Genomic DNA, 26,402 nt, shown 5'->3' on the forward strand with positions numbered 1-26,402 from the left:
AATGTGAAGCTAAAGGATTCTAAGAAAAAATAGTTTTTTCTTTCCATATACATACATGTTTGGGCTTTAGATTTTAAAGTGGAGAATAAGAAATTGGAGATTATGCATATAGTCATAGTGCACGATTGCAAAGTATGAGATTAGATGTGAACGGAGAGTGACGTCTGACTGATGAACACTGCGAACTAGGGACGTCAAAAAATATTGATACTTTTTACCGATACTTCGTTTTACATTACATTTTTATCAATATACGTGTTCAGCTGTGGAAATGGGACAAAATTCTTCCTCCCTAACTTTAGAATCCAAAGTTCGAGCTTCATTTTGAAAGCCGTCAATTTTTAGTGACAATGAAGCACTGTGATATCTTTCCGTGCAGCTCCAGGTTGATAGAATTCACAGATTCAAATATATCTACCAAAAATGACAGGGAAATAAGAAAACGGACATCGGAGAATTTTGCGTGCGTGTCTCGTTTGGTATCTTTCAAAAAGTGCTGAATTTCTTTATGTAGTATGAAAACTCTCTTAAAAACTTTCCCTTTGGAAACCACCTCACGTGTGAGTGCAACAAGAGTGTTTGAAATTCGGAATCGCTTTCTTATAATATAAATAGTATAAATAATATGCGTTCGTTTTTCGCGGTTCTCCCGAAACCGCTTCGCGATCCCCTAGGGCCTAGGGGACCGCGGATCTTAGCTTGAGAACCGCTGTTATAGATGCTTAAAATGTACAATATGACTAACTGACAATTGAGAGTAAGGTTGTAAAGAAATATTTTGTCTACCCGAGTGTAAAAATAAGTAGTGGCCATACAAAAATATTTTTTACTGGGCGGAATTATACTAGGTAGGCGGAATAACCCCATTTGACGGTACCGATACTTTTTGACTAGGGGCGGCAGGTTATATGAAAGTATGGTGAAGCAGGCTAGTAGTATGGTGAGGCGGGCTGGTAATCAATTTGTGGCAAAATTTGAACGTTAACATTATATTATATGGGTACGGTATAATGACAAAAGTAAATCCTCTGTGATGCCCTGAATTTTTTTTTATCGCGTCGCTATTTCTTGTAAGTTGTCGGGGATATTGTTAGCCAGCTTCATTCAGCTGTATGAAAAAGCCGATTTCTTGCCCTCTTTAATTTAATACCTCTATGCTTTTTGATCAATACCTTCTTTCAGATTTAAATAAATACTTTCTTTCGATATGACGATGACGCCCCCTACTGCGAACTGAATATACAACGTATTTATATTTTATACGGTCCGGCGACAGATAGTACAGTCGTATTAAGTACTTTTAAATAAAATAAAATTATTTTAAAAATATTTGACACGTTTGTCTCACATTCGAACAGGATGACCAAAGTCCAGCTAGTAAATTCTTGGACATTGCTTACATGTTTACAATATTATCAGAAGTAACTTGATACGTATGTACATATTGTAACATGATCAATTTAGATTATGTACATAATATACTTACCGACTTCTGAGTCCTGTATAGACGTCGGCTCATCATAAATATTACATATGTACATTAAAAACGTAAGGGATATATTATTTTCATCTGATATAGTATGTTATAATTATAAATAAATGTTTCATTATCTATCAGGGCTAGTCAACCTTTTTATACCTACCGACCACTTTTGTACCTCTGGTAGTATAAAATTTTCTAACCGCCCACCAGTTCCACAGTAATGATGATTTATAAAATAAGGAAATAATTTTACTTTACGAAATTTATAAAGCATATAATAATAATTACTTTCCAAATACTTTATGTCAGACTTATAAACTTAATCGTTGAATTAAAATTGTTAAAATGAAGGCTACAGGCTACTAGACAACAATTTGTTTGCAAGAATAATGTTATTGAAACGAACTGATTCCATAATGCATGTTAATTAATCATTTTATTTATTATCGTACCTACTATTTTCTGCATATTTTAATCATTCAACAGTTTTAACTTTTTATTAAATATCTATACGCCTAAGGCCGCTTCATAAACAGGGATCTAGATCAGAGATCTCTAACTATAGGCCAATAGCAGTTCTTTCGGCTTCATGTAAATTATTTGAATCGATATTACATATACACATCAACCGTCAAATAGACTCTCGCCTCTCCGGCGGTCCACAGTAACAAATCTTATAGTGTATAATAATTTTATTTCAAATTCTATGGATAAGTCAATTCAAGTTGATTCTGTGTACACAGATATTTCCAAGGCATTTGATCGTGTTGATCACGATATTTTATTACAACATATAAGTACAATATGTTTTTTTGCTTCTTATTTAAAAAATCGCCGTCAATTTGTTGATTACCATGGGAATGAATCGCGGATTTTTAGAACAAACTCTGGTGTTCCTCAAGGTTCAAATCTTGGCCCAATTTTGTTTTTAATATTTTTTGATGATATTGTCAAAGTTATAACCAATTCTTCTTGTTTGCTATTCGCAGATGATCTTAAACTTTTTCGAACTATTGAAACCTTATTATGCTGTGCGATGATGCAGTCTGACCTAGATGCTATCTCGCAATGGACTATCTTGAATAAACTTTAATTCGCTACCTTCAAATGTAATATTATTTCATTCAGTCGTTCAAGGCACACCTTATTGTTCCCATACACATTGTCTGGTATAATATTGAGTAGGGTAACGGAGATAAAAGATTTGGGTGAATTGTATGATGCAAAGTTCACTTTCAATCAGCATATTCTTAACATCAGTACTAGATCTAGCAAAATGCTTGGTTTTGTTATGAGGGTTTCAAAATCATTCGTTGTGTTGTAACGTTGTGCTCAACATTGTGTTGAGTATTCTTGAATATGCCAGCATTATTTGGAGTCCTAATAGGTCCATCCACACAATTAAGTTGGATCGAGTCCACAATAGATTTCTTAGATTTCTCTACTTAAGAACATACGGATTCTTTCCTTATGATAATGACAATAAAATGAATTTCCCGACTCGTTTTCTTCTGGGTATGCTATCAATGCAATCCCTGTCTACCCGAAGAGTGATAGTTCTTTTAAAGCATTTCTTTTTACTTCTTCGTGGGTTCATTTACAATCCGTATATAGTGGCAAATATTAATTTTCATGTTCCCACCAATATCACTCATAGCTCCACGGTCTTCAAGATACTTCGTCGCAGGACAGATGTTATGTTTCATGATGCTGTGTATCGTGCAATTAGCTTATTTGATGGCACCATAAAGGTTGATTTGTTTTTTATTAACTATATAATGTTTGAGGACGTATTAAATAGGTTAAATTTATAATTGTATATATTATCATATTTCTTTAATATTTACACATGCTGTCTTTTCCACTTTCTTGTTATATTAGTTGTTATTTGTAATTAAGATATTTTTGTATACATATTTGTATTCATTATGCATTATGGCGCATTGGCTAATCGCTGTAATGCCGTAATACTCTTTATAAATAAATAAATAAAGTAATGATTATATACGGGAGGGAAGCAATCACATCTGTTTGCGGAGTTGCTTTACCACTGGTGTGGATTTTTAAATAAATAAATTTTATTATACGCGATAGTAGGGAGCATTTTTTTAACTTTAAAAAAAAAAATATATTGAGCTTTATTTTAGATATTACAAAATTTGTAAGATTTTTCTTACAATATCTTTCATTATAATGAAATGTTTAACGTTCAAACGTATGTACCCCGGATCCACAGACGGAGACATATTATAATAGGTATAATTGGATATTGTTAAAACCAAAGTTGAGTACCTACCGTGTGTACATTTGATTAAATGCATCATTATTCTTCATATTTCAGTTATAATATCATACTATACATACAGGTGTGATTGTTGCATAAGTTTCATACTTGAAAAAATAAGTAAGAGTTTTACCTATGAAATATACGTAAAATAGTACCAACGTAGAATGGTGACAGATTCATCTGGCGTTGCGGCTATCACTTTGGAACGGTGTTGGTGTCATTTTTCAAAGTACTTCTAGGTAAAAGGCTGCACATAAAATATCTAACAAATACATTTATTATTTAACATATATTCTGAAACAAGCTTCAATCGAGTCACGTGTGAGTGGAAACATGGATTTATTACTATGTATGACGTTACGATATAAAATTAATCATATTATTCCGGCGTCATCTATACACGTTGTACTTTCACCATTATTAGTGTCATCGTCCGTGGTAGTATCATTGTGTTGATAATTAGGTTATTAGTATTACTATTAAATTCGTCTGTCTTTAAAACATATTCTATAAATCCTTTTTCTATCCTTCCTACACTATCACAATTATTGCGTCATTGCTCAAGAGATCAATAAAATTGGTCACTGGCTAATTCCACTAATTTTTCTATAGAAACCTTTAAACATGTTGTGTTTCTCCTCGAAACCAATCTCTTCACCATATTGACATATCCATATAAATGGATTCAATTTTATTTTATATTTGCCATATAATCCTTTTTAAAATAAAAATGATTCACGTCGGTCCTGGGTTTAATAATGTATAGTGATCACGATTTTTTTTTCAAATAATAATATACTTGTAAGTAAGTACTATTCTTTTAAATATACTTTTTCCATCAGCAATTTCCGATTATGTTAGGTTTTTTCCCACCTGAATCCAAGATCTTTGATAATCTGTTTTAACGATGTAATACCACATTTGAATTCTGTATTTTTTTTAAACGTGATTTTTTGTTGTAATTTCTTTAAAGTTTTATGGAAATTACGAATGCAAATCATTCTGATTACTCATTTTTCAAAATCATCAATATTTTAATTTTTCATAGGACTAGAAAAAATCTCGGATGCCCGGAAGAATTGGCAAGTCGGTTCAATCAACCGCAAGCGACTCCCAATAGCTTCCCATACACGTACAGTTTGAGTAGCAGGTTGAACATGGCACAGACAATAACTGTTCAATAACTGTACGTTAGTGGGCACACCACAGATCAGTTTAACAACCCCATTTAAATCTGCCGAACTGTCAACAGATGTGCCCATATACGTACAGTTATTGTCTGTGGCAGAGCAAGTGTCAAAAACTATGGAGGTTAAGTTCGCGAGATAATACACAGGGGTAGTGTTAAATTAGTATTAAGTAGGGTATACTTGAACGATGATACACGAACAATTTTACTTTGAATTTATTATGATTATAATTGTTTTTATTAGAAACAAATTGACATAAAATACACACCAATGACGTTGGTAAAATAAATCATGATTTCGCTAGTGGATTGTGTATTTTATCGATTCACCGAAACAATATTATACACATTCGTGTAAATATAAAATATGAACTATAATCTTTTCTTTTGAATAAATTATTCCCTTTAATCGACATATGAGTCAGTATTTATCTATTTGGTCATATTTTTAGAATACGGTAATATTTATGTAGGTATTGATTTTATATACAATAAATTTAAACATGCCACAAAATTATATTTACATCAATCATCAGTACAATAATTAATTACTATGCTATTATTAAATTATATACTTAAATTTTATTTAGATTTACCGACATTGTCATTCACAATTAGGTATATTAATTTATGTTGTGAACGTCTTAAATTAATAATTTGTAATATTCACTACATACAATAAATAAAATTTGAATACTGAGTTATTATATTAGTCTACATTTTCACAATAACTTAATATTTATAATGCTCTCTAAAATTTTAACATTTATATTGTATGAAATAATATGTTTACATAAATAACTATAACTTTGTTTTACCCTCGTAAAAATAAATAAAATATAATATTTGCGATCTCCGCGTACATAATATTATTACATTATTAATAATAAATGAATTTGTATTTTTATAACAAGCAACACCAGCCGCAGTTGTATCGCGCGGTATATTCTACTTAACGTTACCTACATCTAACGTCATCCGAGAACTTTCGGCGAGTTGAAATTCCAACAATTTTACAAAAACACGGGAGTGGGGGTCGCTGGCAGTTTGAATCTGGCACACATCTGGCAGGTCGAAAACTGTCCGTCTATGGGCGCAGAAGATTATCTACCAAAGACTGTATGGCCGCCATTACGTATTAACTGGCATGTTCAACCTGTTACGAAAACTGTACGTCTGTGGCGGCCTAATGCTACCGACACGTTCAAAATACCAATTTTACCAGAGAGAGAGCGTTTTCATTAAAAAAAAACACTGATATTTATTGTATATAACTTCCTTTGCTTGGGCGTGATTTTTTTTGTCGTGTAAAAAAGACACGGTTATCAAAAGAATAGTTTTGTTTGCATTTGTGGGTTTAATTATTATAATATGGAGTTCGCGGATCGCTGTCCGATAAATTATTTCTGTACTTACTCCTGAATATGAACACTAATTATTTATATGTATCTGTTGAAGACTAATTCATATGGATATGCAAGTATGTAGGTACATACTATATTAAAATGCAGGTATAAATATTGAACGCTGTTTATCATGTATAATAAATTCAGATTTCATTGCTTTTTGAGACCTGTAAGATTAAACCATAATATTATGTAATCGCCATTTTGTTATTTAGTTTTAAAACATCAGGATAATTGTAGCAGCAGCACCTTCCATTTAAATTTTCCAGCACAAAAGTTAGGTGATTCTTAACCTTTTTGGTAATAGGAACTTTTGACATATTTTGTGCATTGTCATTGTCTGGGAACCGTCATCAATCAGCACGTATAACTGGGCGTCTTACGTGGGCAAAGTCGATGCGAACGCGATCGCGATGCGGTTTGAAACGATACGATCCAAAACAATGCGAAGCGGCATCGTTGTCCTACGTGTAGCTGAGTCACCAGCTGTCACCATCGCACATTTATATAATTTGTTTATTACCATGGCCTAGAAATATTTAGATGTATGTAAATAATTACCTCTGTTTATTATAAAATTGTTACCATGTCAAATATCAAACCGTTTGATCGCGTCGCTGAAACCCCGCACCGCTTCGCACCGCTCGCCGGGTATTATCTGCACGTAGACCACTACAGATGGCGTTGACTGTTTGATATTTTCGTGCCGCGCCGTGTCGCGTCGCATTCGCATTGACTTCGCCCACGTAAGACGCCGCGTTAGGTGCGAGTTGCGACAGCATGGCAGAAATACAATGACAAGAGTTTTCCCTTTACATCTGGCCAACGGGTTACCCACACTTAAAAATTGTGCTATATTTTGCATATGCGAAGGGTGGATGTAGGCTGTGGAGATCCGACATAGATAGTTCACACTAAACTTTGTCAGTTATACATGTCTCACTTAGTCATGTTTTCATTCAACAAAGAATACGAACTGCAGATGTTGGGTAGTTTTTAAAATACAATTAAACCTTCCCCAAAACAAACCATAATACTTGGATATAATAAAATATATCTAAAATTGTGTATCATTTATTGTCATAATTTGAGATATACCTATTAGTTGGAAGAATATTTTTTTCTGTTATATGTTAGATATTAAGGTTTGGTCGTGGTAGGATTCAATTCAATTAAAAAAAACTAACCAACACCATCTGCAATTTGGATTTGTGGTTCAATGAAAACAAAATGAGTAAAAGCTTAGCACCATGCACAATTTATTTTGGAATTCCACAGCCTACCTACCTGTATATGTATGTTGTCTGTCTTCCAGTTGGTCGATTGGGCATTCAGAACTGGTCTAGACGAGGGATATTTATTTGGCCTTCGATAAAGTTATGGGAAGTTAAAAAGTGAAAATCGCCTGATGCAAATGTATAAATTAAATTAGGAATCTTGCACAATCTATCTAGTGGATGCCATTCATGGGAAGTTCTTATTGGGACACTCCCAGCACAACTTTGAAGAATGTTTCTTGTTTATGATACCACGGTTATACGTCAGCTTCATTGTTTTTTTAATTGTACAATCCTATGTGGATTGGACCACCTCACGAAGAGGTTTCTTAATAACAGTTTTTTTTACGAGAAATGCATGCTAGTTACTTGCTCAACCTATTATATCTATACTCGGGGCTAAACACACATTGAAAACAACATGTGAAATTTTCCAGGCCTGGGATTTGAACTCGGGACCCACGACATTATAAGCCCGGCGCGTAACCGCTCGGCAATCGTGGGCGTCAATTAATTGTTTAAGACGTTTAAGTAATATGTCAGATGAAAACCTTGATTATTTAAATCTTTTAACTGTTTGATGGGAATTCTTGCACACCCGTTTTATTTCTAGCTTATGTTTTGCAATAGGATTCATTGAATTATCCACCCATGGACTTTTCAGTGTAGGTAGGGTACATGCACAAATACTGTTTTACATATGCGTATAAATCGAGTGTGTACATGTGCATTGCATATTACCTACATATATTTTCACAGACAAGCAATCGCCCTCGCACATTTTTGTTTGGGTGTGACGCGACATTGGACGGCGACCACACAATAATAATAATACAGTATTGTTAGGGTATAAAGTCAATTTGGATACCATTAATTATTTTGATTCATACGTGTTATGATTTCTTTCAATTAAGATGTCATAGCGGGAGGGTATTATTTAGTTATATAGGTACTTACTTGTATAATGTATAAGGGCATTTTCGCCAAAGTTTGTACATTGCGTTTTTGGCATGTCCCATGACTTTGATTGATTTTTTCATAGTTATTATATTATAAAATGTTGGAAAGTTATGTACTTTTAACATGCAAATTTATTAATTTACTCTATTCAATCAGTTAAATACAACTATCTGACCTGTATATATTTTTAATTGATTATTTAGATCGAAAGGTAGTGCGTTTTTACCATGTCCCACCCATAAATTCAAATAAACAAAGTCTAATTTCGTCATTAATTTTGAGTGTGTAAAATTAAATTCGTAGTGTTTTCAACAGCTTACATTATATATTTTTGGAAAATATATAGTTTTTTCGTAAATTTGTACCAATATTGAAAAAAAATCACGTTTAAAGTGTGTCCCAGGATATTTGAAAAAGTGGAACTCCACATTCCGTTACCACGATTTTAGCATGAAGGCGAAAAATTTTCACTATAAATATGTTTTTTTTTAATGTAGCAACATTTTTGTATAACACTGATCGCCATGTACACTTTAAATTGTTGGTGTGTGTCGGTATCGCTATCGGAACAGGTTGCTTTCTGGGTTGGTCATTTAAGAAGTTCCACTACTGTTACCACGATTTATAAGGTAAGAAAACACATATTTCTATTTCACATACTACACATATTGAGCTTATCTTTCATACTACAGATATAATAAAACATATCGCAGGTTTAACAATAAAACTAAGCTAAATTTTGGCTTCAAACACTTCTGAAACAGAATCCGTTACTTCCATTCCGAAACTATATTGGTGGTAACGTATATGTGGAATGTAAAAGTAACGAAATGGCATGCATAAAGTTGGGTTTACAGTGTGTGTTTAGTTCTTCATAGATTATAAAAATTTTATTTTGTCTGTTCGTATGAAAAACAAAAATATTTTCATTAAAAAATATAGAAAATAACCTGACTATAATATAATAATATAATAAAGATTAAAAAAGTATGTGATATATCTGAATACGCAAAAATAGCGCACATAAAAGTATGGAGATAAAAAAAAACAACAGAAGGAAAAGAAAAAACACCAGACTGAAATAATTGCGAGACAGGCACTGGCTCTGTCATACTCTTTCTGTTATACGCCACCAAAATTTTAAAACTTCTCCATACATTTTAGGCATAGAAATTTATAAAAATGTATGAAAAAGTATTTTTTTGTCACGTTTAACAGAAATGTGTACTCGATTAGATTTAATACCTAGAACTGTAGGTATTCACGAAATGTCAGAAAAGTACGTCTTGATTACAATCAACCTGTATAGCTACATTTTATGTTGATGAATACAATTAAATTTCAAGACAACATACAGTCGAACTTGGTTATTACGAGGAAGATGGGACCGACTGAATTTGCTTGTTATAAGCGTTACTCGTTATATCAGAGAATAGGTATTTTTAAATGAGCATGTCACATTACACAAAAAGTCGAAAATAAAAAATTTGGAAACCATCGTAAAAATCCCCGAAACGAGCATGGCATTCATAAACTACAAAAGTTGTTTATTGTAATTAACGCTGGTAGGTACCTACGGACTTCACAAACCTTGGATTTTTCAACCATATGCGTGGATACTTTTTTATTATTGTCGGTGAAACACCAATAAGGTAGGTACTTAGACACTTTACTAGTGTCATAAACGTAATCCGACCCCGGCGGCATCCTGTCCAATCGGATTTTATTGCTTAGGGTCGAAATGTTTTAAAACGGTCGACACATTAACAGTATTTTAGCTCGGTATATCCGATAAGTTGCTCGTTATAACAGTGAAAAAATTAAATGTATGGCGAAAATCATAAACCAATTGTCAACAAATGTTTCGTTATTACATCCGAGATCTCGCTATGTCCGAGATCGTAATAACCGAGTTTGACTATAATTATTTTCGTAAAAGTTATATACTCCGTGCCGCGCTAGGAACTCGCGTCTGAATCCCTTGCTGATTTTTTTTTCATATATTGTTAATTTGCTTAAAAATATTTTTTATCTGAGTTACAAATAATATAAATGCCAAATAAAGTTATGGTAATGTATAGTGTGTCAAAATTATTACCTACCTTATTTTACAAGTATTGTGAAATTTATTATAAAATATATCTATTTTAGTGATTAAGTTTGATTTGTTTTGTTATTTTGACGCACGTTGAATATTTATCTGTCTATCAAAAAATTCAAATAAATTTCATAAAACAAAAATTTGTTTTTATGGTAACATGTAACTTAAGCTTTACAAATTACACTCCGTTACCATTTCGTTCCATTCCGAAAATGTCCCCAAAAAAGTTGAACGTTAACTATTTTTCATTTGATTATTAAATAACGAAACTTATTTATTTTTCCAATAAAATTTAGTAAAAGTGATTATTGTCTTTAAAAAAATAGCAGAACGAACATTGATTGGTTTTTTCAAATACTAAAGGAAAAATGCTCTGCCATTATAGACATAGGGTAACGGAGGGGAACGAAATGTGCCCAAGAATTAAAATTCAATAATATTTTTTGACTATTTGTAGTTTTATTTTGAAGTGTATGGTTTTTTTAATCTAATAGAGCTCTTTTAAGTGATAAAAAGTGTTTCATTCATGTTTTAAAAGCTAAGTTTCGTAGTCACGGAACGGAAACTTATTATGCCCAATTTCATAATAAAAATGATATAAATATTGTATTAATCAATATTTTGCTGAAAAATTGCTATCACCAATTCAGTAATAGAACAAGGAATCTGCTAGCTATATAAAAATGGTTAATTTGAGTGAAAAAATAATATTACCCAAATTTCAAACATGTACAAACTTTGGCGAAAATGCCCATAATGTAAAAAAAATATTGTCGATACAAACGGACAAGCAGCGATTTGTTTGTGTTGCTAATACATAATATACATTTTGATCCTGCTGGGAATGTAACCCAGGCCTATACGTTATTTCAATGCTGTGTTTATTTTTTTAGCTTTTATTGTTTGATTTTGAGTGTCTTTAACTTATTTTGTACTTATTACGTGCGGTAATTTAACAAAAAAAAACAAAGTTTTGGCGGTAGGGTGTCACACTCAGAATCTTATGTGTATGTATTTATGTTATTCCTATACAAAATAGACACCATAATAAAAATAACTGCAATATCACATTTTAGAATCTATTTATTATACATAAGGGTTTTATTAATTATCTATTTTCACAATCCGGAATATCACCTCCCACCCCTTGACCACCATTCAGTATTATTTACTTAATTCTTTTTCTTCAACCATATCCGCCCCTTAGTTGGAGCATATGGACACCACGCTGCGTCTCCAATAAGGGCTGTCGCTCGCGAGTCTTGTGTCGTTCCAGACCAAACCAGCATTCCGTAGCTCCGCCGTATACATTCTATAGATAGTATTTAGCGGCCTTCCAGAACGAGTTACTTAATTAGTGCATACAATACTATCGTCAGATGGGTATGCTTTTGTGTAATTGCCAACATGTATTTTGAAAGTGAGTGGTTACAGTCATGATCATAATGCGTTTATGTCCTAAAAATGGCCGTGCGGACTGATTCACAAGCTTAGTCAAAAACTGTTACTGAAAAATGGAAGTCAATTTATAATCACAAAACATTACAAAAATGAGTTTATGTGTCGAGCACTATGCTTTTGTGTAATTGTAAATATGTATTTTGAAAGTGAGTGGTTATAGTCATGATCATAATGCGTTTATGTCCTAAAAATAGCCGTGCGGACTGATTCACAAGCTTAGTTAAAAACTGTTACTGAAAAATGGAAGTCAATTTATAATCACAAAACATTACAAAAATGAGTTTATGTGTCGAGCAACACACGAGCACAGATGAAACTGTTTGTTATGCTCTCCATTTTCACAATTTTCAACATAGTCGTCGTCAATTTATGTTGGTATGTCAACTGTGCACGTAATTCCGGTTATCACACCGAGGCTCGCTGCAAACGCTATAATATTGTCCTTGTCACATACTCATTTGTGTACGGAAAATACAGAATTTCGAGCGATTTACGCGGTTGGCCAGTGAACTCGAAAGTACAGTAATTCACCTCATCCACCTTGTTAGTTGTGCGTATTGAGCGTTCTACAAAAAAGCACTTGCTACGGCCTCTTTGGTATATTTAACAGCCGAAAGCAACGGTTGCCGGTTCGGGGTTAATCAGGTATTTGGCGTTGGCCGTGGGCGTTTTCTCGATTTTCGAATCGGCTATCACTGTTTTTGTTACTCGTCAGTTTTACCACAAAGAATGTTTAATAATACGGTTTGTAGTGATCCTTGAGAATTTTTAATAATAAATTCTAATTTCACCACCGATGATTTTTCTTTTTATTCAATTCACTCCTGAATAATGTGGCGACGATTTTGTATCGTCTTTTATAATATACCTCTTTACTTAGGTATATGTGTTTGGTATGCACTAAGTTGATTATGTTTTTTGGTTTAGCCATTTATTTATACACGTTTAATTATTAGTACCTACGCAATGTGTTTCCGGATTTTTGATTGGAAATATACTGCCTGATATACACTGATTACAGTGTTCATTTTCCTTTTTCTGAAAGTGAGTTTCCTGAGAAATGTATATGTGACTACGTCATATTATATGATAATATAATAAATTCATTATCGCATACAGTCATTTACCCACTACTTAGGAGACGATCGCATCCGAATTTGATGCATCAAATGGCAGTGATTTTACATTTTGTGCAATTATATTACTATGAACTATGATTGCTATATATTTCTAATATGTTATTTTTTATAAGTATATTTACATTTTAGAATACGTTAAGGTGATACATCAGTGAAACGGCAAATAATTTTCAACTATAGGCTAGGCGCCACGAAATTTTGGATTCGCTCCCATTCTGAGAGAGAACGTCGAGCTAGAAACACGTCATTTTGTTTCGTGATGGCGACGGGCGTTTTAATTCTTAAATCGTGTAAAGATGACTAAAAACGTTACCCATTTACTAAAAAGAAAACATGTCAATGAATATATTATTATTGTTACTGATAAAACAATAACAGAACATTAAATGGACACATGTTGGATTTATATGAGAAATTATATTTCGTTTGACATGCGTCATTTGCACCCGCGACCCGCAATCCGCGCATTGCCTAGCCACGATCTTTTTAGACCGTGCCTCAACTGAGGTATGGCCTTAAGTATTTAGATCTTAGAAGATACACATAAAAGGGGGTTATACATTTTTTTTACTTGCGCAAGATTTTATAAAAATAGAAAATGTTTCCATCATCATAAATGGCCTAACAACCCAGGGCAGGACCTACCCTCCTCCAAGAACTTCCTCATTTCCCCCTCAATCATGAGACGGTATCTTTCAGGTGTCTACGCCGGCTGCCCTAGCATCTTTGTTGACACAGTCCTCAAATGCCGTGCGATGACTTTGCGGTGGTTGCGTATGTTTTATTTTGTGATTCTTCAGTAGGATTATACCTAGGTGAATTTTATATTTTGTATGCATTGTGTGTCATGATTGGTTTATAACTAAAAACTGCTGTCAAACATGATGGAGTGAACCTAGACTTGACATTTTGTGATTTTTAGTTCTTTTTTATATCATATATTTTTCACGTGGAACCAGGAAATAAACAATAAACCATTGTATCGCTTGTATTCTATGCTATCACGCTGTGGGGTTCAGATAGATTTGCTGACCAGTGGTACATTATTCATTACGTTACTTGTCTAATTAATAATAATACATTTTGTTTATTCAGGTATGGCCGAGTCCAAAATGTCAAGCTGCTGGCGAAAGGTGCATCAGGTGTTGTCAGCGGGTGCGGTGATGCGGGCGGCGGGGGCGGCGGCGCAGTCGGCAGCGGCCTCTGCGCCGCCGTCGCCTTCATGGACATCAAATCGGCGGCGAAGGCTCACGGCGCCGAGCATACCCTTGACGAACGGCCGCTCACCACGGTTTACTATGAGCCAGCGGCCATTCCCTCCTCGGCTGGCAGCTCACCTGCCGGCTCTGGATATTCCGCCAGTTCGGGATCCGTGAATTCGACGCCGCGCTACCCTCAAGATAATAGACTCGGGTAAGAATGAGTTTCTTTGACTATGATGTGAACACATTTGTAGAAATAACATGTTGCTTGCCATTACCGCCCGTTCAATTTATTAATGTTTTGGGTTATCAAATATATTACATTCGAGTAATTTCTTTTCCTCTGTGCTTATTGATAATATTAAAAAAAAAAAAAAAAAGTCTTCAAAGTTACATCGTCCAAACACGTTAGGTGCATTACTTAGCACGACGTTACTGTATTCTAGTTAGCAAGGCGTGTTACCCTGTTTTACATTTGAAATATAAAATTTAACGTATAACCGTACCTGTAGGTACTTACATGTTTTTAGATGATTATTAGATGCAGTATTAGATTATTAATTATAAAAAAACATTATATTTTTGATCTTCTTTCAATATTGTGTTACTCAAGACCGCCTTGGTAAAAAAAATCACGGAGTGTATTGACATAAAGAGTCAAGCAGTGTCAATAGTGGATTGAGATTTAGGAGATTATTATGTGGAAATAACACACAACGGATAAGACCAAAATGGACATTCAGTAATGAATGCATTGAAGAGTTTACACAATATAAATTGGGGATGTTAGGACTGGTTCAGGAATAGCTTTACAGTTTACACAGATTTATAAATATCCTTAATAGTCATTTTTTACGATTTTTGTATACATCCGCAGATGGAAAAGTTTGAAACTTGATAAAAGCACATACCCAAAACAATATTAGTCTACTGTAGCAATTTTATTACGTGTGTTAAGTAAGGCACAATAATTAATCCTAAAACATTTCTTATTATTTTTCAATTGTATTTTAATTTTCAATATGTCTTAGTGTATTAAATATTAAACATCAAATGATGGGAAAACCAGTGAGTGTAGTGAAATAAACGATTAAAAAGATCAAATCGATAGTCGACCATTATCGATGTCACACAAACAGTGTAATACAAAGAGTTGTAAACTGAAATGTGTAAACAAAGCCTAATGTGCAATAGCACTAATTTAAAGTAAAGTGAAACAACGTTTTGAGCGCGATTCGTCTCGAAGAAAAATGGTGTGTTCGGTGTAATAAGTGATGTGAGTAACAGAAAGGCAAAAAAATGTCAAGTGAAACGCCGGGAAAATTTGATTAATAATAATGTGTCGTTAGTGCAGTTTGGGGAGTGGGGTGCGGGGGGAAAGTGTGGTATGTGCGAGGTGCACTCGGCGCGATGCACTCGCCCGCTTTCCAGTTCGCGTTCGCGTGTGTGCGCCGCGCCGCGATCGATGCAACTGCGGCCGCCACCCCGCGAAACCCCCCCCCCCCGTTCCCCGCATTCTCCGCCGACCTCTTACCTCTGGATGCAGTGTGTCTTGGATTGCAGTGCTCGTCGGATTATACACTGTCAGTGCTAAAAAGTGCAAAGTGGATTCGACGGGTACTATTCCGTTGAGCGTGTGTAAACGTCAAACCATAAAAGGTGATAATAAATGATCGTGCATTCTGTGGGTCAGTCCCAGCCCTGACCTCGCTCCAACATATGGTGCCGGGTTCTAATTGTGTGGGGATGAAATTGGCTGGGTAATCCCAGCGAGTCACCGCTAAACTAGTGCGTTTTCCCATCGTATAAAATTCAAGGTGATCTTGTGTATAGTGATTTACCTATTTTAAGACAAGGTAGGTGGCATGCTACATTTTCAGGTATTTTCTGTTAAATTACTGAAATTTGTCACCATGTTATGTTATATTTTTATGTTATTTTACCGATTTTATATTATAATATTGATTTGTATTTATTCTACATTTGCTTCTTCAACACGATACATGATTTTTACTCGAATAAGTCGTCAATTGGATACGTATCTATATGCCAAGAGCGTCAAGACACACTTTTACAAAAAGACTAGATACCTATTATATAATGACGTATTTCATGATGTCTCGTTGTAAATATGAATAAGTCCGAAGCATGTGCGAAATAATTAAATATAGGTATTCTACACACCTAATAGGAAATAATCTATCTAAAATCACTTATGTTCGCCAATTGCTGTTTGGTTATGGAATATGGTTAAGATGGGAAATTTTCAACTAAATGGCAGATCTAGATATATTGATATTTGAAAACTATTTGTAGTTAATTAGTTCATAGCCTGGGTCGCTAAAATGTTGTCTAAACTTCGTTTCACTTTACTTGCAAATCGTTGCAATTGACGTCATTACAGAAGTGGGGACTATTTTTGTGAAATTTGTTATGCATACGTCGAATGAAATGTAACAATCAACAAACGCTGCTCACCATTGGGGGCGTATTTTCCAAATCGGAATTCGTATACGTATGTGGAAGTAGCTGTATTTTGTAAATCGCAGAAGTTTGAAATTTGAAATAACATTACTGTTGACGCAATTGTAAAATATAACATTATGTACTTGTATGTTGTATGGTGAAGTACCTACTAAGGTAGTCAACGCTGTCTACTTTCTATTGATGAAAACGGCCTAGGAATTAATCTGTAAATATTTACAGATATGTTAGTGCATAGAGTGACTCTGTGTATCATTGCGAGTATCTTAAAACCATTGCGGTACCTATTTTGCTATTATGTAAGTGTGTAGTGTATTTCCACATTGAAATTCATATGGTGTCTGATCACATACAAATACACCTAATAATGTACATACATAATTATATATTATATCTATTATATACGGACGTACAGTGCAGAATGGCATCTTTGACATATTGTTGACAAACATTACTGATAGTAGTTGAATCTTGGTTCGTTCTTTTTTGTGCTCTCTTTAGATTAATTCAACGTATCGATAGTTTTTTTTTTTTAATTAAATTTTACTTAAAACATGGCTCAAAAATAAAAAAAACTTAACATTTTGACAAACAATTTTATTGAAAGATGGAACTTACATAATTTTCGTTATGATAATTGGTAGTCATCGATTCTTTAATAATAGTGTCTGAACTATTTTGTTAACGCCTTTATTCGCTTATGTATCGTAAACGATATACGACTTCTTATTTCATTTTGACATTCGCCATTTTCACTGATTGTTGATCAATGCCAACCCCCCTTATGTTCCTAGATCTCTCAATGTATGCATATGTTATTGTGGTCACCATTAGCGGCCTTAGGCCCGAAAAAGTGGTATGTCAATTTTGAATATGTTATTTTAATTTGCCTTTTCGTTGTATACTTTAAAGAAGTATTGCAAATTGGCTTTTTATATATTATAACCCTTCAAAAAAATGTCAATTTTCACATCGCCAACCCATTGTTAACCGAAATTGCACACAACACGTTATAATTTTTTGTAAATTAAGTCCACTTTTCTTTCTTTGCTTTTTGAAAAATCATCAATCACACTATTATAAAAATTGTCTAATTTCCCACGTATTTTTTTTCAATACTGACTATTGCAAGAGTGGTCAGTCTATCTTAGCCCATCGTATTGCGTAGAAAGGTTTTTATTCTTTTGAGAGTGGAAAAACATCTTTCACTTCCAACTGTTGTCATTGGTATGACGCAAATAAATTGGAGTACTTTGATCGACTCGGAAAATATTTTGTTGAAATTATTGCTGAGTAAAAAATGTAGAAGAGAAACTGCACTATTCGCGCCGTGCAAGTCATCTCGTTGATAAAACACCAATAATTAATTTTTTAACTTGGTTATGTTTATTTCTTCTAACTGTTTTACCAAATTTACTTGACTTGTGGGAAAATTATTTTAGGTAGTCAAGATGTTAGCCTCCGAATCCCTCGACTAGCTCTGATGATGGGAGTGGAGGTCATCTAATAATTGGAGAGCAGTGTGGATGCCTTCAGGAATGAAGTAGCACAAATGTCATATAGATAAATCACAATAGTCACTTGGGAACTCGTATATCGTTGGAATAGTCAAGTTTTGTTTTTGTAAAACATAAATTATTTTATGAATGAAGTTTAGACAATTATGTTATCGTTCAATAAAGTTACAAAAGAAACAAAATAGTTTTTACACAAATTAGAGTTCTGAAATAAAAAAGTAAATGTTAACGAAAGTTCACGAAATTACAATACAAAGCCCACCTGAGTGTTCTTCAAGTATTGCCAATTTTGAATGCTCGCGTCGTTTACGTGAGAAGCTTTGATGCATATTATGGTTCATACTATTTAAAATAAATTCTTCATTGATCAAGTTTATTCTATATTTCTGCCCGCTCGAGAATAAAACCTTGTTACAGTCTCACCCAGAAGGCAACGCGCTTACCATTATTTTTATGTTCCCTGGCATCCACCGGCCGGCGCTGTTTTACGGTGCGGTCGGGCGGGCGGTGGGTTCGGTTTTTATTTTTCTGGGTTGTATAAATCAGTACTTCTCAAACTGGGAGCGCGGCCCTGGAGCCGCTGCTAGGGAGCCGCGATCAGTATTTGAAAATGAATGTGATCACTGGACGATACCTGACCCGATATTTCGTGATTAGAATTTGACGATCCTGAGATTGGCAATTTTTTCGATAGTTAATATAAATTTTTTATATACACAAAAAACAATGATAAAATCGGTCAAAAATAAATCTAGTATAATTTATACTATTTAAGACATTTATTGTTAATATTGCGTACGTTCAATCTTGGAAATACATAGGTTTAATGGGGTAAATAATATTGTACTATAAAAAAAGTGAAGAAATGTGAAAGTAAAACAGTTTGATTTATGAAAAGATAACAAATAAAATACAATTTCAATTAAAATAAAAAATAACATATTGTGTTGAAAAACATTAAAGATTTAAGTATTTAAAACATTATTCTGAATAATATGCCCGAAATAATCTTCGGAATAGCATTTTCTGGTAGTGCGCAATGGTTTATTTTCTATAAAAGAAGACAGCTTAGGTGTAAATGGCTGAAACGTCTAACTAAATGTTTCTTGATTTATTTACTTTATTTCTCAAATTCACTTCACGGATGGTACCTGAATCATACATATTATGTGAAATTTTTAATTTGTGTTAAAACTATTTACAAATCTAAACGATTTTCATTTATAAAATTTCGTAGAATCAATATTGTGTTTAGTGTTCACATTCGTCGGTGTTTTGAAAAAAGGGCGAATTAACCAAAATGCAATTTTACAGGAGGATTTTTAACTTTTGACATTTATTTATTAATTACATATGGATGATTATAAATTTCTAACAAAAACATAATAAAGCTTAGAGGAAACACTGTCTTGATAATATAAAAAAGTGTACAAACTTGTATAAAAAGGTCAGAAAAATCATTTTAAATCATAGACTATAGATACATCTAGACGCCACCCGTTGCATTGCTAAATGAAGCTGCGTGCCATGCGTTTGGTTTGTGAGCGAGCGAACGCATTCGTCTACAAATGTTCGAGACCATAGGGCATAGACCATTTCGGTAGTGCTCGCACTAGACGCTCAGAATTAAAATATAATTTTCTATTTTTTTACGTTATATAGTATTTTTAAGCGGTCAAACTGCAACCATTAGGTAAAGATATCCATAATTTAAGTTATTTTAAAGAAACACTAGGTCACTGATATTAAAATATATAATAATACAAATAAATTATCACGAACATGTATCAACTTACCTATGAAACGTAATACCATCTTCTTGCTTATCAGTACGGCTACCATATTTTAATACAACACACAGAACCATCTTTCCTACTTAATTAACTAAAAATATTTACCACTGACTTTATGTTTAACACAAAAAATAGCAATTTATCAACACGAGCTACGACGCTACGTGAAGCGATTCACCGCGATTTGTCAGCGATACTTTTGGAAACTAACTAAAACATATGTAGACCTTTTATCTTACTCTAGCGCGTGTCGCAGAGATTATAACGGTGCCGAATACTTTCTCACTCGCACTCATGCATCGTTTTTGTTCAGGCCTTGTTTTAAATAGATATTCGCCCTTCATGTGTGATAAAAAATACGGAACAGTTGCACGTTCGCCCTTGAATGTGTGGGTTTATTAGGGAATAATTATAAGGAAAGTAAATTTATTATGTTTATCATATTTTATTTAAACTTTTAGAAGACAAAACAATATAATAGTGAAAGTTAAATTAAATCAAAACCATATTCTAGTGAAAATTAACAGTGTTTTTGTCCTTAAAAGGCATATTATACCTATTCAAAAAAGTTATGGAACACCAGGTTATTTTTTATTAAGTAAGGACAAATTAACTGGACTGGAGATACAAAATGAATAAAATTGTGTGACATATTGTTTACACGCTGCCTTTCGGGGTTTTCAATAGTTGTATATACTGTCTGAAATATATTGTCTCTGTTGATCTTGGTTGCCATCGTTTTCACCGAGTTTCCAAAATTCCCCAAAAATCTTGTCCTTTTCTTCCTCCAAAAATTTATCACTGCATTTATGCTGGGTACACACCGGCAACATGCCGCCGGTAACCTCATTAAATTTTACGATAAATATGATAATTATCGTAAAATTTAATGAAGTTGCCGGCGACATGTTGCCAGTGTGGACCCGGCATTATATGTACATTTTCTGCAGAAAAAATTAAATCGTTTACTATGTTGAACAATTTCTTTTCCAGCGGCCCTCAGCTGTTTTTTCTTTCCATAGCCAGATTTCCGGTATTTTTTCTTAATGTGTTTTTTCATATGCTTGCTTATTAATCAAATGATTTTTTAATTTACTTTTATAACGATATTTCTGCCCGCAATCATTACAAATAAATGCGGACACAAAGCTCCCTGTTTTCTCGTCCAAAATCAAATTGTTTTCATCACTTCGACGAAAGTGATCATTTGAGACAGCAATTGTTTCGTTGGATTGGATTTCTGAAGGTTTCTCAGGCAAAATCGCCAGCGAATTAGTGTGAAAAGCGGTAGCGTCACTCAATCTTTCTGCAGTAATTTACACCTAATTTGAACTGAACTAATTTAACCATCTGTTGTCCTCGAGACAATCTGAAATACGATAAAATAACGAGTAGCTATTACTTTTTTGTAATTTTAAGCGTGTCAGAAAGGTAATATAAATAATATCTACGTATCAAAACATGTCTACGAGCGGTAAAGTACAACACATTTTTGAAGTTATACTTCTTTTAGCGCGTTTGGGAAATCAGATCACAGTGTATTTTTGGCGTGTGACGTGTAACACATAATTTTTTTTTTCACACGAAAAAAACGCACTCGATTGGATTCGAACCACCGATTGTTCGGTTATCAGCCGAACGCACTACCTTTACGCCACAGTATGATACTGCAATACAATATTATAGTTTAGAATTGTTCCGTTACCTAGGCAGCGGATTTATTATTGTCGGCTATTTGCAATTCCTTACGTAAACAAACTATTTAAACGTCATGTGGCAGTTGTTACTTTAAAATAAAAACAACGAAAAATAATTATATAATTTAGTTAATGTAAGGTAAAATTTATAGAAATAAACCAACGGCGCTTCAATAAGCGGCCCGTTTTCTTACGTGTGTAATTTAACAAGATAACTAGTCGAAGAATCTAGGGCCTAGGCAATCGCAAGTTTTGTTTTTGTTTGTTACGCCATAGTATTACTTCTAACGCGCGTACATAAATAAGTACACACACCGATTTTTTTTTTAAAAGAATGAATATAATATTATTAAGTAGGTATGTTATGTATACATAAGCAAACAATATTAATATGTCAATGTAACATTACAATATTACATAACGAAACCATTTAACAACTGTACAACACGAAAAATTAAACAAGAGAACTTACATCTCGCTCATTTTGAGGTAAAGTATGTTGTATCACTCGATGAATACTTATTGAATACAAATGCTGTTAAATTAGTAGAAAAAGCAAACAACTATATTTCAAACTATTGTTTTAACAAATTGTCAACTTAAACATTCTTTTATCACTAATGGTTCGATGACATTGAGCTACTTTACAAGCTGCTTGTTGGCGAATTTACAATCTGCTTGTAAACTTGCCCAGTGTCATCATCGAACAAGCTAACAAGCAAGACAAGAAAAGTTGAAAGCCGGTCAACTTTACACGCTACACGCTGGCGTGTGGGCCTACTGCGTCTGCGCAGTAGAGCGATAGTAGCGACCTCCTGATATAAAAACGAACTACTCAATACGTCCTGTCAAAATAGTACAAAAAATGACGGTTTCAAATCCGTAGCTTGTTGGCTTCTGAGCAAGTGGAAAGTTTTGTATGTCATCATCACAATCGTACTAGCTGACTCGCCCGCATTTCAACTCGCCGACAAGCAGCTTGTAAAGTAGCTCAATGTCATCGAGTCATAAATTACACTGATGAAACTTCTAAAAACAATCCCGCCAATAAGCCTTCTCAATAGTAAAATGACACGAATGATAGTGACGTTGGGCGAACTTGACAATTTTGATTTAACAATGGTCACATTCAGTGGCGGCCGGTGGTTTCAAAAATTGGTTTCATTGGGGGTGCACTAAAAATTTTCTTACCTCATTTAAAAAGAATATCAATTCGGCGTTGTTTCTGTTTAGCAAACACCTCAATCACTTGTCATTAAAGTCTGGAAATGTTTGTAAAAGTTTTTTCTCGATGCTTAACACAGGTAGACAGTTAAGTATGTCCTGATTCATGGTATTTCTTAAAGACGATTTAATTCTTTAAAGGGTTGAAAAACACCTTTCACTTTCCACAGATGTCATCGGACCATCCTTTTTTTATTCTGATTCTTCGAAAGAAATCTTATTATTTTTGATAAAGTCTACGTTTACCGACATCATTTTAAAACACATACACTTCACTGATTAAACAATTATTATATTATGTATTATTATGAATCTTTTATTCAAAATTTATCATTTTAAATCACATACACTTCACTGAGTATACAATAATTATATGTATTATTAGGAATCTTTTATTCAAAATTTATTTTTATGAACAAAATTATCGAAATGACGTGACAAAACATTTAAAACCGACTATATATCGCAACGACAGAAATCATACCGAATTGTATTGGAGGTAAATAATATTTCAAGAAAATAATATTTAAAAAAAAATAAATAACCATCGATTGTTTTGAATAGGTAGGTACGTATTTTTCGACTCGACAACGCGCCAGTCCCTTACTCGCTTCGTCTACAAAATATAATAAAAATATGACATCATGTTACAATAATTCACTCACTTGGTAAAAGAACATGGTCTACTGTTTTTTTTGTATCGAATTTTGTGAACGCTGTGCTGCGTCCGAAGCGGCGATAAAATTTTGAGTAAATATGACTTGTTTATGTGTTTCGCGTGTCGGGTTGAACTGTTATTACACAATGTAATATGAATGGCAAACTAAGGGCATATTAGGGCACTCACACGAGCGCTCGATTTCGATGACTGTTCAGTGGGTACATGCTTTTGCTACAAATTTACTTGGATTAAATTGCGATAAACGAGTGATGACTTATGAATAGCATTGATGCACATTAAGTGATGTTTAGGAAAAAGGAGTGCAGCGCACATGCATGGTATTAGAGAAGCCGCCGCTGGTCACATTGATATATAGAAGGATATACAGGAAGGGCGAATATCGTATATTCGCCCGTTCTTCATAACACTTACCACTACTTTAGGACAGATTTTATTTTAAAAGGCCTAATATGTCACATTCGCCATTTATTCATAACACTAAGTGGATACTCGCCCTTACAATTATCGTTTTTAGGTACTTTCCCGTGGAGATATAAGTTCGCCGTTTTTACATAACAAAGCTAGTGAGGTACATTTTGTGTTTTCATGAAAATCTCAATTTCGCCAAAATGGTTGATTCGCTATTTTTACAAAACACCGACGATATTATCTGAGTTCCCTGGTAGTACAGTACAGTGTTGCCGAGTCAAAATTTAAAATTTCAGTAGGTTTTGTAAGTAAGCTTCACTAAGTGTTTGTTTCTTATTTGGTGCAGCCATTTCTGTGGGTAGATGAAGTTGTGTATTGTTGTATTAATTAGTTTGGGTTCTTTACGCACAAGTTGACACCAACACTGCTCCGATCAGATGAGGCATTCTCTCTCTTCAGTGGTCTCATGCATTGTAAATCGATCAAAATTAGAGGTTCGCGGTGCGGCTTTCCCCGCCGCCTGATGAGATTAATGCGATGATATTATATGTGACACATAAATTCTAAGGACCGACCTATGCAATCGTATATTTAAATTAAACTTAATGCGTATTCTTGAAGAGTATTTTCCTGCTATTTTCTACACAATACGATCTGTCATTTATCATTATTATAGGTAACTAAAGACCTGTGACGATGGCCGAGTGGCTTAATCGTCGGCTTAGAACGCCGTGGGCTCCAGGTTTCAATCCTGGATCTGGCAAATACATGTCATATTGTTTTTCAATTTGGGTTTGAGTCAGAGTATGGACCTAATGGGTTGAGCAAGTGGCTAAGATCTATTTCTCGTAACAAAAATCTGTTAATTCATTTAGTGCTAACCGCGACTGGCGCGTTTGGAGTCATTGGCTATTAGATATAATTAACGTGTTATTTAAATGTGGTAAATAAAAGGTCAGCAGTGATTGTTTTAAGTAATACAAATATCCATGATTTTAGGATCGGACATGGTAAAAAAAGAAGACTTACAATAATTTAGAAGTCATGTTATTCATATGTAAGTAAATACTAGACGACGACTATAACTACCCACACGAGTGAATATAGCCACGTAACGATTTTTTGGCCAATGCTAAAAAAATCAATGTAAGGTCGATTGTTACACGTGAATCAATGAAAATAATTATACTTTTTACTACATGATATGTAGTACATACACATACCTATTTAACATTAATATCGTACCCTATTTTAAATACGGATAAATCGTTAATTTGAAGCGTTTATTTTATTCTGATATGTAAGTATAGTGGCAGGGTTATTTATTAATTATTGCCATTATAAGTACGGCAGATTTCAGATTATTTTATTTGAATCGCGCCGCTATACTATTTTGACAATACTAATACTTGTATTCTTATAAAATTAAGTTTAAATAAATCGATATCTCTCCATGTGCTTTTCATATTTTATTCAAATCTGGAATACATAAAAACGTCGCACCATTCTTGGGTAGTTGTTATTGAACGACTAAAGAAAAACCGATGATGGTTTATTTGAGATGGATTGTACCATGCAAAAAGAGAATCAGGTGTAATTCCATTTTAAACAGGGGCGAATGTAACCACTTAAGGCCCGAGTTGCGACACCAATTAGGCCTCCCCATAGAAAAATAATATTCTGTTAAAACCACCTATCTAAACTAGGGGTGAAAACAGACATTTCATAATTTATTATTAATTTCGTAAATTTTCCTACATCTCTTCAACGCAATATCTTCTGGGTGGTCATACATTTTCGATATCTATTTTTTTTATTCACATCTAAACGTAAAATAGCTCTAACTCTAAAGCCTCAATTGCATTGAGCTTCTTTACGAGCTGTTTGTTGGCGAATTTATAATCTGCCTGTAAAGTCGCCCAGTGTAATCATCGAACATGTTAGCTTGTTCGATGATTACACTGGGCGTCTTTACAGGCAGATTATAAATTCGCCAATACACAGCTCGTAAAGAAGCTCAATGTAATTGAGGCTTAACGCAGATTCAATAGATGCAGATTTTTTCCCCTTATATCCAATTTCATAAATAATG

The 26,402-nt window shown here is 33.8% G+C and overlaps 1 protein-coding gene across 2 annotated transcripts in view; it reads left to right on the forward strand.

Moving 5' to 3' along the window:
- Positions 1-26,402, forward strand: part of spen (spen family transcriptional repressor split ends) — a 240,240-nt gene that overhangs the window by 58,980 nt on the left and 154,858 nt on the right. For both annotated transcript variants that reach the window (XM_085952285.1, XM_085952286.1), the window contains exon 2: positions 14,399-14,716. In XM_085952285.1, the coding sequence (XP_085808411.1) occupies positions 14,399-14,716 (318 nt within the window). The remainder of the gene's footprint in view (positions 1-14,398; positions 14,717-26,402) is intronic.

The sequence above is a fragment of the Rhyacophila brunnea genome, unplaced genomic scaffold, assembly GCF_057557595.1.
Source record: "Rhyacophila brunnea isolate RB1 unplaced genomic scaffold, BYU_Rbru_1.0 scaffold_3, whole genome shotgun sequence".
Lineage (NCBI taxonomy): Eukaryota > Metazoa > Arthropoda > Insecta > Trichoptera > Rhyacophilidae > Rhyacophila > Rhyacophila brunnea.